The 15913-nt window shown below is 51.2% G+C and overlaps 1 protein-coding gene across 1 annotated transcript; it reads left to right on the top strand.

The window, feature by feature from the left end:
• The first annotated feature begins 11857 nt into the window (after nt 1–11857).
• On the top strand, nt 11858–14514 carry LOC148774249 (uncharacterized). The gene is made up of 3 exons (XM_088830450.1): nt 11858–11943; nt 12264–12346; nt 14243–14514. The coding sequence occupies exons 1-3, from the start codon at nt 11871–11873 to the stop codon at nt 14423–14425; spliced, it is 339 nt and encodes a 112-aa protein (XP_088686576.1). The 5' UTR covers nt 11858–11870; the 3' UTR covers nt 14426–14514.
• Nucleotides 14515–15913: the final 1399 nt, after the last annotated feature.

Here is a 15913-nt window from a genome sequence, read left to right on the forward strand (position 1 = left end):
GATAGCTCTCAGCCTCTTCTTTTGTCCATTTGAAGTGTTTGGGGTGTTTAAAAAATCCGAGCACTTAGTGTCCCCTTAGGCCCTACAAATCTCTTCCCGTTTGTTTTTAATATTTATTTTAATTGGAAACTAATTACATTATTGGTTTTGCCATACATTGACATGAATCTGCCCCGGGTGTACATGTGTTCCCCATCTTGAACCTCCCTCCACATCCCATCCCTCTGGTTCATCCCAGTACACCAGCCCCGAGCATCGTCCCTTTTTTAATTACTGTGTATTTCAACAGCTCACTTCTAAGGGATCTCCTCTCAGCACTACACAAAGCCACATTTGTAACTCAACTAATAAAATTAAAAGATAACATCTCAATAGTGTTTTTAAACTTGACGTTAAGCGTTAGATAAGTTTCACTTACTTTGAGCCTGCATTTAAAATTTTAATCTCATCTAAATACAATACTCAGACAAGAATGATCCCCGTAACAAAAAAAATGTTAATACCGTGATTTGGAATCTCTGTATTCAGTCGTGTCCGACTGTGACCCCAGGGTCTGTAGCCCACCAGGTTCCTGTGTCCAAGGAGTTCTTTAGGCAAGAATACTGGGTGGGTTGCCATTTCCTCCTCCAGAGGACCTTCCCAACCCGCTTCTCCTGCATTGTAGGCAGATTCTTTACCGTCTGAGCCACCAGAAGACCTATTACATAAAATGTGCATCCCTAACTACCCTGAAGCTGAACGGTTCTGTCTGAAGGTGCCTGACCGGCTCTCGAGTCAAAGCTTCAATAATCCTTCCAGGGGCATCCGAGATCGTCAGGGCCAGGGGTCAGTTCTCTTTTAAGGCTGACTTCCTGCACAGTTTGTCACTAACGGACGTCCTGTAGGAAGGGAAAATGTGAGGGTCGCTGGGGCTTGCCTGGCCAGCACTTGCCCTCTCAGACAGCTCCCCGGTGCCCCTGCCACACGCTTATTCCCCGAGCCAGACCCCTCCGTGGCCTGAGCTGACTGTGTTCCTGGGTCCCCGCAGTCACGTCAGACCCAGACCAGGGGCCATCCGGGTGCTCACACCGGCGGGGCTGGGCCACTTGTGCCAGGGAGACTGGCACGCAGCGCCTGGGGCTCCTGGTGGCACTGCCACCTGTGGGCTCCCTCAGAACATCTCTCCCACGAGCTGACTTTGTCACCAGCCCCGAGTCCCTTCCCCTCCCTGGGAACTGCCGAGTCCGCTGAGAAGGATCAATCCCCGACCCTTCCCCTTCCCAAGGTCAGCGCTGACCACGCATCAGTGCCCTCCATTCATTCTCTGAGCACACTGTCCCGGCAGGCTTCTCCTCCCTCACTCTACTTGGCCACTGTTGGTCATTTGTAGCCCTAAAGAGCCCTAACGGAGACAGAGAGTGGGATGGACATAATAAACCCTGAGGGAAACTGGGATACTCTGAAAAGCTCGGAATCAAGCCCCGGGATGGGGATGGGGACCGTGAAGACTGAAGCACATGGCAGTAAGATCCCCACATACCACCCGGACATCAGTCCTCCGGTTCTCTGCTTGGGTGTGGTGGGGGGTGGGGATAGGGGAGGGCATGACAGCAACTGTCAAAAACCCCCAAGACTGCGAAGGATGTCCAGGCGAAAGCCGCAAGTGGGTTTCTGTTAACGCACGAACCGCGACGCTGTGGGTCTCTCTCTCTGCACGGCCACGTCCATAGCCCTGCCCTGTTTCTAGCGACAAAAGCTTAGGCAGCCCCGGGAGAGATGGAATCCTGGTAATGAGAAAGCAGTGTCTGAGAGACTTGGGAACACTGGGACCCTCTGAAACTCCAAGCCCTTGAAAACACTCCTCATCCACCACCTCCCTCTCACACGAGGGGAAGCAGGGGGCGCTGCCTGTGGTAGCAGCAGCTGTTGAAATGCTCTCCGATGTCCTTTGGGATGGGCTGAACCCCCGTATTGAAACGGAGGAAGCGTACACAGACTCAGAGAAGAAGCTTATGGTTGCAGGGGGACAGGATAGAGGGGGATGGTCAGGGAGCTTGGGATGGACATGTGCGGTTCAGTTCAGCTCAGTCCCTCAGTTGTGTCCGACTCTTTGCGACCCCAGGAATCACAGCACACCAGGCCTCCCTGTCCATCACCAACTCCCGGAGTTCACTCAAACTCATGTCCATCGACTCGGTGATGCCATCCAACCATCTCATTCTCTGTCATCCCCTTCTCCTCCTGCCCCCAATCCCTCCCGGCATCAGGGTCTTTTCCAGTGAGTCAACTCGTCACATCAGGTGGCCAAAGTATTGGAGTTTCAGCTTTAGCATCAGTCCTTCCAATGAATATTCAGGACTGATCTCCTTTAGGATGGACTGGTTGGATCTCCTTCCAGTCCAAGGGACTCTCAAGAGTCTTCTCCAGCACCACAGTTCAAAAGTATCCATTCTTCGGCGCTCAGCTTTCTTCACAGTCCAACTCTCACATCCATACATGACCACTGGAAAAACCATAGCCTTGACTAGACGGACCTTGGTTGGCAAAGATAATGTCTTTGCTTTTCAATATGCTGTCTAGGTTGGTCATAACTTTCCTTCCAAGGAGTAAGCGTCTTAATTTCATGACTGCAGTCACCATTTGCAGTGATTTTGCACACGGCTATATACAAAATGCAGAACCAACAAGGACCTATTAGAGCTCAAGGAACTCTGCTCGGGGTTAAGCGGCAGCCCAGATGGGAGGGGGGTTTGGGGGAGACTGGGTGCCTGTGTATATACATGGCTGAGTCCCTCTGCTGTTCACCTGAAACTATCACAGCTATACCCCAATACAAAGCAAGTTTAAAAAAAGGAGAAGTGAGGCTGGTGTAGTCAGATCCTGGAGTGGGCAGAGGGGAGTTCTGACAGTTTCATGGCTGTGGCGGCCCCTCAAAGTACCCACTGCAGTGAGAAACTCCTGAACCACAACTAGCGGGTGGCCCCTGATCTCTGCAACTAGAGAACGCCTGAGCCACAGCAAAAACCCAGTGCAGCCAAAAAATGAATTAATTTAAAATATACCAGTAGTCTGGTGTTCACCTTTAATATTAAAAAGCTTTTATCTTTTTAAGGTTTACAATGTGATGCTTTGATTCCATTCACATTGTATAATAATTATTGTAATAAAAATAAATAACATATCCATCACCTCACATCGTTATCTTTTGGGTGGGGACAAGAAGAGAGATCTACTCTTTCAGCAAATTTCAAGTATATAATACAGTTATTAACTAAAGTCACCAAGCTGTACATTAGAACTCTAGAACTTCTTCATCCAGCATAACTAAAACTTTATGCCCTTTGGGCAGCACCCCTTCATTTCCCACACTTCGCAGACACTGGCAACGACTATTCTAAGAGCTTGACTTTCTTAACTTCCAAATATAAGTGAGATCATGCAGTATTTACCCCACACTGTTTTCCATAGTAGCTGTATCAACCTGTATTTCCTCCAAAAGTATGCGCGTTCTCATTTCTCCACATCCTTAACAGCATTAGTTATCTTTTGTCTTTCTTGATAATAGCCATCCTAACAGGTATGCGGTGCTCTCTCTTGTGTGTGTTTTTGGCCACGAGTCAGGTGGGATCTTAGCTTCCCAACCAGGGCTTGAACCTGTGCTCCCTGCACAGGAAGCTCAGAGTCTTTAACCACCGGACTGCCAGGAAAGGCCCTCTTATTGTTTTGATTTGCATTTCCTTCAAATACAGACTTAAATTGAAGAAAGAAGGGAAAACCACTAGGCCATTCAGGTATGACTAAATCAAATCCCTTATGATTATACAGTGGAAGTGAGAAATAGAGTCAAAGGATTAGATCTCATAGAGTGCCTGAAGAACTATGGACGGAGGTTCGTGGCATTGTACAGGAGGCAGGGATCAAGACCATCCCCAAGAAAAAGAAATGCAAAAAAGCAAAATGGCTGTCTGAGGAGGCCTTACAAATAGCTGTGAAAAGAGAAGCGAAAAGCAAAGGAGAAAAGGAAAGATATTCCCATTTGAATGCAGAGTTCCGAAGAATAGCAAGGAGAGATAAGAAAGCCTTCTTCAGTGATCCGTCCGTTCCGTTCAGTCGCTCAGTTGTGTCCGACTCTTTGTGACCCCGTGGACTGTAGCCTACAGGCTTCTCCATCCGGTCAGGAAGCAACAGTTAGAACTGGACATGGAACAACAGACTGGTTCCAGATAGGAAAAGGAGGAGCTCATCAAGGCTGTATATTGTCACTGCTTATTTAACTTATATGCAGAGTACATCATGAGGAACGCTAGGCTGGAGGAAGCACAGGCTGGAATCAAGATTGCCAGGAGAAATATCAATAACCTCAGATATGCAGATGACACCACCCTTACTGCAGAAAGCAAAGAGGAACTAAAGAGCCTCTTGATGAAAGTGAAAGAGGAGAGTGAAAAAGTTGGCTTCAAGCTCAACATTCAGAAAACTAAGATCATGGCATCTGGTCCCATCACTTCATGGCAAATAAATGGGGAAACAGTGGCTGACTTTATTTTGGGGGGCTCCAAAATCACTGCAGATGGTATTGCAGCCATGAAATTAAAAGACGCTTACTCCTTGGAAGGAAAGTTATGACCAACCTAGACAGCATATTAAAAAGCAGAGACTTTACTTTGTCAACAAATGTCCGTCTAATCAAGGCTATGGTTTTTCCAGTGGTCATGTATGGATGTGAGAGTTGGACTATAAAGAAAGCTGAGTGCCGAAGAATTGATGCTTTTGAACTATGATGCTGGAGAAGACTCTTGAGAGTCCCTTGGACTAGAAGGAAATCCAAGCAGTCCATCCTAAAGGAGATCAGTCCTAGGTGTTCATTGGAAGGATTGATGTTGAAGCTGAAATTCCAATCCTTTGTCCACCTGATGCAAAGAGCTGATTCATTCGAAAAGACCCTGATGCTGGGAGGGACTGGGGGCAGGAGGAGAAGGGAACGACAGAGAATGAGATGGTTGGATGGCATCACCGAGTTGATAGACATGAGTTTAAGTGAACTCCGGGAGTTGGTGATGGATAGGGAGGCCTGGTGTGCTGTGATTCCTGGGGTCGCAAAGAGTCAGACACGACTGAGCGACTGAACTGAATTTTGTGCCCCACTGTGTGTTCTTAGCAACTTTATTGAAGATCTGAAGATGAATGCCCTTATTTCTGACTCTCTATCCTGTTCCCTTGCTCTATGTCTGTTTTAATGCTGGTTCCATACCAGTGTTGCTGCTGTAGATTTATAAGGTTTTTTTTTTTCATCAAGAAACGTGAAAGTGAAGTCGCTCAGACGAATCTTTGCGACCCCATGGACTGTGGCCCACCAGGCTCCTCTGTCCATGGGATTTTCCAGGCAATAGTACTGGAGTGGGTTGCTATTGCCTTCTCCAGGGGATCTTCCCAGCCCAGGGCTCGAACCCAGGTCTCCCGCATTGTAGACAGACGCTTTACCATCTGAGCCACCAGGGAACGTGATGGTTCCAAAATTGTCTTTTCTTGCTCAAGATTGTATGGGCTAGTCGGGTCTTTTGTAGTTTCACCTGAATTTCAGGATGTCTTTTCTATTTCTGTTAAAATGCTATGGAATTTCAATAGGGATTGCACTGAATTGGAAGATTGCTTTGGATAGAATAGGAATTTAAACAGTATTAATCCTTCCAACCAGTCCATTCTAAAGGAGATCAGTCCTGGGTGTTCACTGGAAGGACTGATGCTGAAGCTGAAGCTCCAATACTTTGGCCACCTCATGCAAAGAGTTGACTCACTGGAAAAGACTCTGATGCTGGGAGGGATTTGGGCCAGGAGGAGAAGGGGATGACAGAGAATGAGATGGCTGGATGGATGGCATCACCGAGTCGATGGACATGAGTTTGAGTGAACTCCAGGAGTTGGTGATGGAGAGGGAGGCCTGGTGTGCTGTGATTCATGGGGTCGCAAAGAGTTGGACACGACTGAGCGACTGAACTGAACTGAACTGAACTGAATCCTTCCAACCCATGAACATGGTATACTGTCCCATTTATGTCTGTCTTTGATTCCTTTCTGCAGTGTTTTATATTTTCCAGTGCTCAGATCTTTCGCCTCTTTGGTTAAATTTATTCTTAAGTGTTTTCTCTTTTTGATGGTTTTATAAATAGGATTGTTTCTTAATTTCTTTTTCAGTTTGTTTTTAGTATATGGAAGTGCTACTGATTTTTGAGCGTTGACGTTTGTACCCTGCAACTTTATGGAATCTCTGTGTTAGTTCTAACAGATTTTTGGAAGAGTATTTAGGATTTTCATTTAAATATCTATTTTACTTCTTCCTTTCTGATTTGAATGCTTTTTGTTTCTTTTTTCTTGCCTAATTGCTCAGGCTAGTGCTTCTAGTACTATGTAGAATAGGATTGGTAAGAAGAAACATTCATGTCTTATTTCAGATTTATAGGAAAAACTTTCAGGCATTCACCATGTATGTGATATTAGCTGTTGGCTTGTCATAAATGGCCTTTATTAAGTTAAGGTTCATTCCTTCTATAGCCAGTGTATTGGGACTTTTTATCATGAAAGGATATTAAATTTTGTCCAGTGCTTTTTCTCCATCTATTGAGATGATAATATGATCTTTATCTTTGTCTCTTAATGTTGTATAATTTATGTATTTGCATGTGTTAAACCATCCTCGAATCCCAGTACATATTCACCAGACAACTCTTTTTAAAAAACTATTCCCAATTCCACTATTACACTTAAAATGATTTCTTACTATTGCCAGATACCCAGTATTCAAATGTCTACATTAGATACGACCATCTATTTTTAAAGTACTGTTTGAAATCTATTTTAAAATTACTCTCATACAAAATCTGCATAAACTTGTGATCTTGTTGAATCCAGTTTTTTGCTTTTTATTGGGTACACACTGCTCTTGGCAGTGCAAGGCTGCTCAGGGGTTCTGGAAGTTTTGAGGCAGGGTCTCTAGGGACCTCTATGCTACATTTGTCGTTGTTGTTCAGTCGCTCAGTTGTGTCCTACTCTTTGCGATCCCGTGGACTGTAGCATGCCAAGCTCGCCTGTCCTTCACCATCTCACGGATTCTGTTCAAACTCATGTCCACTGAGTCTGTGATGCCACTTTACCCTCTGGTAAGCGGATGAGGTGCTGAGCATGAAGTCCCCCACCCCCCACCGCCCACCCCACCCCTTCATACCTGCAGATGAAGGTAACAGCTCTCTCCAGCTGCAGGAACCCAGGGCTAGGGTGAAAGGAGTGAGGCAAGCCACGTGGTCCCCCTCCCCACCACCTCTGCCACGCCTTCGGTTTCAGGACTACATTTCCCAGCAGTCCTCGCGCGCCACCCTAATTCGGGCTCCTTAGCAGACACAGAGAGACTGGCGGCGGTGAGGCGCGGTGCCTTCTGGGACTTGTGGTTCGGTGGGCGGCGCTGGGAGCACTTAGGTCCAGGTTTGAATTCCGCCCACCGCATTCGGCTCAGAGAGGAGGCCGACAGTGCGGGGCAAGCAGGTGAGTTTGCGGCTGGAGAGGATGGGAGGTGGGCTGGTGCGGGGGGAGGGCAAAGGGAGAGAGAGTGCGTGTTTTGAGGTGCTTTGTCTCTGTCCTTGGGGAGTGGGGAGAGGGTCGGAGGAAGCGGGGTGGCTCAGCTGCGCGCTCTGGGGGGGTGACAGCAGCTGGGTCCTGGGCCACCCCTCCCTGACCTGTTGTGTCTCCAAGGGTGAAGTGTCTGGGGTGGTGGGTGTGAGTGAGTGAGAGTGTCAGGGTGCGAGGTGAGCGTGTCAGGGTGGGAGGGGGCCGTGGATGCCCGGGGTGCGTGGGACTGACTCGGAGTGTATGGCCTTGTTTGCGTGTCCCAGGGCGGGAGACTTCGTGGGATTCCACACTGCAAAGATTTTGACTTTGAGAGGTGTCTGTGAGAGTCCAAACCTGCTCTGACAGGTGGAGTCTGTGGGCACCTAGGAGGTGTGGACGTGCGCGTGGAGCAGAGTCTGACTGTGTGTCTGAATTCGGGCAGCTTACTCTGTGAAGGGCCTGCTAATCTGATGGCGGGGGCAGGCGGTATTCGGGGGCCTCCCGGACGCTGGAGGGGTGCATTGAGAGTTAAGAGGGCCAGTGATGAACTTGGCCAGATGGGGCAAGTATAAACGACTTGCAGGGAACACCTAAGGCAGTTTGGGGGCGGGGCGTTGGAGCTGCAGAGAGACCCTCAGGAGATCTGGGTGTTCCCCAGAGTGTGAAGTTTGGGGGATTAGAAGGGTTTTTGAGTTTGCAGCAGGTATGACCTGGGGTGCTGGGCTGAGAGTGGGGGCTGGGAGCATGACTGGTGCACACGTGTGAAAGGGGGCAGGCCTGGGTGCTGGGTCCAGGTTGGGCCCGGGTGTCAGCCAGATGGGATCATGTGTCTCGGGGTGCTTCTGAGTTCTGAGATATGTCTGCAGGTGTGTTCTGTGTCTTTATGCCCCAGTGTCTCAGGTGTTTATCTGAAAAATGTGTGTGTTTCTACAAGTGTGTGTGTACATGTCCATGTGGGTTACCTGCAGATTAAAGTTGTATGAATCTGAATCTACATATTTACATGTGTGGGAGCAGTGACTTTTACTGTTTTTAAAAGGCCTGGAGGCTGAGAGGGTGACTGATTTCCCAGGTATGTGTGTGTCTGCAGGCCCAGATTTCTGTGGATGGATTTCTGCATATCTATCTGATTTGACTTCCTAGTAGGTCTCAATTTTTTCCAAGTCTATACTCCCAAAGGAGTGAGTCTGAGGTTTAAAGAAAACCATCTGGAGAGAGTGTAAAGGGGAGTGACGGCAGTCTGAGAGGGGGAGGCCTCTGGGGGATGGGTCCCCAGGTGAGACTGAGGGTGGACCCTAGGGTGTCAGAGGTGGTCTGGGTGTCCCATAGGGTGTCCTTTGAGATCTAAGTGTGCAAAAGTGTGTGTCCTGAGTGTGTGTGCCTGGAAGTGCTCAGTATTTGAAGCTGTATCTGCACGTCTGTGTGTGTGTGTGTGCCTGAGCATTCCTGAACCTCAGGATGTTACTGCCCATCTGCATGTGTTTCAGGATCTACAACTGTGTCTTCATTTGCACACCTGGGGCTCTGGGGCCAGGGGTGTGTCTCGGAGTTGTTGAGAGTGTCCCCTGTGAGTCCTGGGCAGGGGGTCAGCTTGTGGGAGGGAGTCACTGTGTGTCTGTGATCCTGCAGGACCCACCCCCACCCCCACCCCCGAGGGGTCCCCAGCACCCCCCACCCCTGGGTCTCTGAAGCCTGAGCCTCTGTGCCTTTCCCAGGAAGGCCTGGCCCAGACAGTGGGGGAGGGGCGCTGGGGGAGGGGCCGTGCGCTGAGGTCCAGTAGGGACACCTCAGAAGAGGCACAGTGATGCTGGCAGGCTGGGGGCCTTCCTGGAGGAAGAGGCCCGGGACCCTCCCCACGAATAATGAAATTGCGGTGAACATTCCGAGGTCTGTGCCAGTGTCAGAGACTGTGTTAACCACCTGACTTGTGTTTAGGGGCGGGGGTGGGGGTTTGTGCGTGTCTGTAAGCGGCTCAGCCGCGTTCATTCATTCACGCGAGTTTGTCCACAGCATCCCTTCGCATCTCCAGAGCCAGCGTGGCTCCAGCGCCAAGGACACGCGCTGAGCAAGCCCGCCCGCCCCTGCCCAGGAGCCGGGACAGAGCCTGGGTCCCCTGGGTCCGGAGGTCAGTCCCGCGGCCGCAGCTCCGAGGGGTCTGCGCCATCGGGGCGTGGGCGCCGAGCGGGGCGAGGGGGTCCCCGCGGGGAGGGCGGGGGCGCCCCGGGAGGAGGTGCGGGCGCGCTCTGGGCTGCTGCCTGGGGGCCCCGAGACCCCAGGGCGCGCGCGGTGAGGGCCCTGCAGGAACCCCGGCTCCCCTGAGGGCGGGGGACGTCCTCAGACCCTCGTGAGCGCGAGGAGTCCGAGGGTTTCTCTGGCCACCGGGAGGAGGGGAGCCTGGAAGGGACACAGGAGGCTGGGGTGTCCGGAGGCGGGGGTCCCCTCCAGGGCCGGCGGAGCGGAACCCGGGTCCTGCCCCCCGAGGTTCTGGGGGTCGGGGGGCGCGCGCCCGGGACTCCGGCTTGCTAGAGGGGCGCGCGGAGGGTGCTGCGAGCGCCAGGCGGTCGGGGCCTCAGGGAGCGGGGTCAGCGCGGGCCGCAGAGAGCGCGCGGGGCGGGGCTGGGGGCTGCCGCCCGCTTCCAGCCGCTCCCGGGCCCTGCGCGCGCCTGCCGGGCGCGGGGGGCGCCTCCCAGAGGGGCGGCCTCCGGGGCGGCGCCGGGCCCGGGGGCCGGGTCAGCCGGGGGGACGGTGGGCGCACGGCGGCTTGTGTCTTCACCTCTGGGACTGCAGGGCGGCGTGTCCGCAGACGCCTCTCGGTTCTTTAGGGTAAACCTCTGGGCACCCCGGTGCCTCAGACGCTGGGAGAGAGTCCTGGAGAGCCGCACCACGTTCCTGGGGGTCGTCCCAGCTCTGAGGGCCCCGGAAGGCCGGCCCAGTTCTGAAGCCCACCTGGCCTGCTGACCCGCCGCGTGTCCCTGTGCCTCAGCGGCTCGGTGACCCGGGGGGCTTCTCCTCCAGGGGGTTCCTCTCCCCCGATGACCTGGCCCAGAAGGAGGCCCTGGACTGGCGGGGAGGGGCGCTGGGGAGGTCAGAGGTCAGGCTGGAGGGTGCCAGCCCGGAGACGGTGATTCAGGGAAGGTGGGCGGGAGATGGTGGGGGGAGGCCCCCTGAGCCAACGCAGGACGGCCTGGGTCTGGGTCAGGCTGTGTTCTCAACCCTTGACATGCATTTAATCCTGTGTAATCCTCATGTTTCATCATTCTGCTCATTTTGCGGAGGGGAAAGCTGACAGCACAAGAGGCTAAATACCCCCAAACTGGGGCACAGGACAAATACTTACATTAGATTTTCAACAAACAATAAATTACCTTTTAGTATAAGTATGCGTCCCAAATATTTCATGGGATTTGCCTATACTTAAAAATAATATATTCAAATAAGTTTTAAAAAATGAAGTTTTAAAATGTAGACATGTCCCATGCAGTGTTTGGAGATATTTATGCTAAAAATTGATTTATGTATCTGAAAGTCAAATGTCAGTTTGCTGCGTATTTGTTATAATGTTAAATCTGGCGAACTTGATCCTTGAGATCTCCCAGCTAGTGACTGGAAGGCTTGAATCCCCCCAGCTCACAGTCCCAAGACACACTGGCCCACGTCCTGCCCAGGGTGATGCTGGGGCAGAGGTGAGGAGCCCCCTCCCTGCAGGGCTGGCCCCGCCCCAGGGCTGTGCTGGGGAGTCTGGGGCCCGGCCCCTCCCCTCACCGCGGTCCTGAGGGCGGGACTGAAGCCTCCTGTGCCTGGAGAGGCCTAGGACAGGAGGGAAGGGCCTGTCTGAACCCCTTGGGCAGACTGCCTGGTAGCCCTGGGATGGAGCTGAAACATGGTGATGATAATGCTGACCTTGAGGTGCACTTATTGAGTGCCTGCTGTATGCCAGGCTCCAGAGGCCCTTTTGTTACCCAGCTGGCCGAGCTGCAGCTTCCTGGTCCCAGCACTTTGTGTCACAGTTGTTCTAGTTTTAAAGGGGGGTGAGCCCCAGGTACCACGAGCCCTGCCCTTGTCCTTGCCAGGCACCATGACAATCGCTCTCCCCAGATCACACCCTGGGCCTTGGAGGAAACCAGGAGGAGGCATTGCCAACAAGTCCCCTTGGATGCTGGGGACCTGGAGATGCAGGGAGGGGATGGAGCTGTCTGAGTCCACCCGACCTCTGAGAGCCACACCCGGGTCACCTGGCTCCACCGCCCAGGCACTAACTGCTCTGTCTCCTGTCCGCAGGGAGCAGCTGTGGTGCCATGATGCTGCCTCTGAGCACCATTGAGGGCCAGGAGACCGAGGAGGTGCAGACCAGGCCGCCAGAGAAAGGAGGTGAGACCTACGTGGGGCGGAAGCTGTGGGCAGGCAGGAGTGGGGAAGTGTCCGGGCCACGGGTCTCCAACCCCAAATATGTGCCCCTGGCTCCTCTAAAGGAAGGAGGGCTCTCAGCAGTGCCGGGGAGGAACCCGCAGACCTCATGTAGTAGGTCCCGTGATTCCCCTGCTTGTAGAATGCTGAAAAGCGTGCCTAGCACATGACAAGTACTCAACACGGGTGAGTTTTATCACTGGTTTCATGATGAAGACCTCGTTACTGAGTCTCTCAAGCCTCAGAGGGCACAATGGCCTCATGCCTCTTTCTTCCCCCCTCAGCCCTGCCTTCTGAGAACCCTGATGATCTGCTAAACGAAGAGGAGGGGAAGATGTCAGCCAAGTTCCTGCCCATCTGTCCCTTGGTAAGCCTGGTTCTTTTGTCACTTTTACCGGAGCCCCCTTGGTTCTGAGAATAAAGGCACATACATCATCCTCTCCGCCCAGGAGAACCCGTGGGTGGCTAGGCACCCCTTGTACCCTTGAGGATGTTGCCCCATCCTCTGGGGTGGTTTTCTTGGAGATGCTGCCCTCTTTCTGCCTCCTCTCTTTCCTAATCCCAACTTCTGCTCCAATGTCACCTCCTCCATGAAGCTTCCCTTAGACATTTCCTCCCGATCTGGCTCTAACCCTCTGCGTTACTGAATTTTCATCACTGTTATTGTTGCTACCTGAGAACATACCTTGTATCTGTGTGTTCATCATCTGTCTTCCCTCCTAGAGTAGTTCTGTGGGGGCAGGACCCTCCCCCATTGTTCAATGACATATCCCCCTCTGCCTAGCACAGATGTAACCCGTGTCAGGCACTGCATACACATGGGCTGATTGAATGAAACAATGAATTAAGGAACGGCCCTTCCTGTGGAGGCAGCTGTGGCCTTATCCACCTGGGTACCAGTCCGTCTCCTACTAACCCCCTTGACTTTTCTGGGGGGACCAGCTGTCTCCACGCACTTTGGATGGATCTGATCCCATCCTCAGAACAGCGCCAGGTACGCCCCTGACCAATCAGAGCCGACGGTGCCAAGGTTCCCGGTGATTGGTCCTGGGCTGGCACGTGACTCACCCTTGGCCAATGAGGCGTCGGCTCTGTCTCTGGGCTTCTTAACAGGCAGGAGGCGAGTCTGGAGGGACCCTGGTGAGAGGGGTCAGGGGAGGCCCTGGGTCAGATGCCTGCGAGAACGTCTTTCCTATCAGTGCCTGCAATGGTCCGGGAAGGACTCTTTAGAAAATCTTATTAGAAAAGAACGTGAGAGTCACAGGTTTTGCAAAAATGGTATAAAGTTCATCCAAATTCACCAGCTATTAATATTTTATTTGCTTGTTCTAATAAATATATTTATACATGCATCCCTCGGTCTTTATGGCCTTAGATATAGAATATACTCTTACACAAGTGTGGGCTACTGTAACAATCGGGCATTTCACCTTGAGACACACCTTCATCTAATCTCTGTCCGTGTTCCTGTTTCATGAATTAGCTACCTGCTGCCTTATTTCCATTCTTTTCCCCACATCACAGGGTCCATTCTGGGCCAGGTATTTTGCTTAGTAATGTATCTTCATGTGAAAGTGTGAAAAATGTTAGTCGCTCAGTTGTGTCCGACTCTTTGCAACCCCATGGACTGTAGCCCACCAGGCTCCTCTGTCCATGGGATTATCTAGGCAAGAATACTGGAGTGGGTAGGCATTCCCTTCTCCAGGGGATCTTCCTAACCCAGGGATGCAACCCAGGGATTGAACCTGGGTCTCCTGCATTGCAGGTGGACTCTTTATCACTGAGCCACCAGGGAACCCTATGGGTAGAGGCCAGAGATCTCTCAACACCCTGCAATGCCCAGCATGGCCCCCTGCCCCCCACTGCAAAGGATGATCTGGACCCAAAATATTCTTAGTGTGGAGGCTGAGACACCCGGGAAGAGAGGCAGGATGGTTTTGCCAAGATGAGGGCACTGAGTATGTGCAAAACCCTCTCTCACTAAGCATCAAACATTAACGATCCTTTTCTTGGATTATCTTATTCAGTCCTCACCTGGCCCTAAGGGAGCAGTTACTTTTATTTCATTAAACAGAATTGTAAATGGAAGTGGGGGAAGTTCAGGTCATTTGCCCCAGAGCCCCCAACTGTTTGTAAGCAAGTTGGAATCCAGCCCCTGGTGGTCGTCGCCCTTGGCTGCCGGGGCTCAGCTCCCACGCTAAGGGTGAGTGGACGCCCTGGGCATGACATTCCCCTCTTGCTTCTCTGTTCTCTCTCCTTCTAGCCGAGTGTCTGCTTCACTTACTACCTGGAAACGGATGACTCCGACTCTGATTCCCAGTCTGACTCTGACACCTCGAAACCTGGCTCGAGCTGCACTTCCCCCTCCAAGCCTGGCGTGGACCACGAGGAGATCCAGGTGTGGGAGTGTCCCCTGTGCTGTCTCAGCATCCTCTGCCTCTCCTAGATCCTGAGGGCCGCCCCCCAGCTGCCCCATCCCGCTCCAGAGCACCCACACTCTCCCCGGAGGCACATGTTGGGCTACTGTGATGTGAGACCCCCGATACAGCAGCTTCAATAAACCCAACTTGCCATCTTTCTTGTGTGGGTGGTCTGTGTGTTAACCTCTCAGGTGCCAAGGTGTGGCTACCCTGTGGAGCTGGGCAGCCAGAGTCCTTTGACCTGGGGGCTCTGTGGCTGGAGAGGGCTCACCACTCACACCAAGTCCACGTTCTGGCTCAGGGGGAAGGGGGGTGATGATGGGAAGGGAAGACACACTTTAGACCCTCAAAGGGAAACTCCTCTAAGATGCCTAGACCATTTTTTCCTTAAACCTCATTGGCCAGAGCCTAGTCACATGACCATAAGTAGCTGCAAGAGAAGCTGAGCAATCCTGTGTCAGCTGATAGCTCCTGTTGTTATAGCAAAGGAGAATGGCCACTGCTGACCAGGTCTGATATGTTCATTTACCCCAAGGATTAGCCTGTGATAAACACATGAGTGAAAAAAATTTACAATTCTGTATCTCTCTCCCATTGATGAGGATCTCCTGCCTTTAAGCAAATATTTACAATAATGAACATTTCTTGGGACTTCTTCCAGTGGTTAACTCCAAAATTCCAATGCAGGGGCTGTGGGTTGGATCCCTACACATATAGCATCTTACACACACATACACACACACTAAAATACTACTTGGTCATAAAAAAAGAATGAAATTCTGCCATTTGCAACAATGTGGATGGACAGGAAAGGTATTAGGCTTAGTGAAATAAGTCAGACAGAGAAAGATAAATATATATTATTACTTACATGTGGCATCTGAACAATAAAACAGACAAATGGATATAACTAAATAGAAACAGACTCAAGGCTTCCCTGGGGGCTCAGATGATAAAGAATCCACCTGTGGTGCGTGAGACCTGGGTTCCATCCCTGGATCAGGAAGATCCCCTGGGAAGGGCATGGCAGCCCACTCCAGTATTCTTGCCTGGAAGATCCCATCGACAGAGGAGCCTGGCGGTCTACAGCCCATGGGGACACAAAGAGTTGGGTATCTGATTAAGAGGCATAAACTACTATGTATAAAACAAATAAGTAACAAGGGTGTATTATACAGCACAAGGAAATATAGCCATTATTTTGTAATGACTTTAGTAACTTTAAATCATATAAATAATCTACTTTTTAAAAATATATATAATCTACTATAAATAATAAAATATAAAATAATCTATAAAAATATTAAATCACTATGCTGTTCACCCAAAACTAATATAAACTAACTATCAGTTCAGTTCAGTTCAGTTCAGTTGCTCAGTCGTGTCCGACTCTTTGCGACCCCATGAACCACAGCACACCAGGCCTCCCTGTCCATCACCAACTCCCAGAGTTCACTCAAACTCATGTCCATTGAGCCGGTGATGCCATCCAGCCATCTCATTCTCTGTCGTCC

Source organism: Moschus berezovskii, chromosome 22 (genome assembly GCF_049115385.1).
Source record: "Moschus berezovskii isolate FMDL1 chromosome 22, NW_MosBer_1.0, whole genome shotgun sequence".
NCBI lineage: Eukaryota > Metazoa > Chordata > Mammalia > Artiodactyla > Moschidae > Moschus > Moschus berezovskii.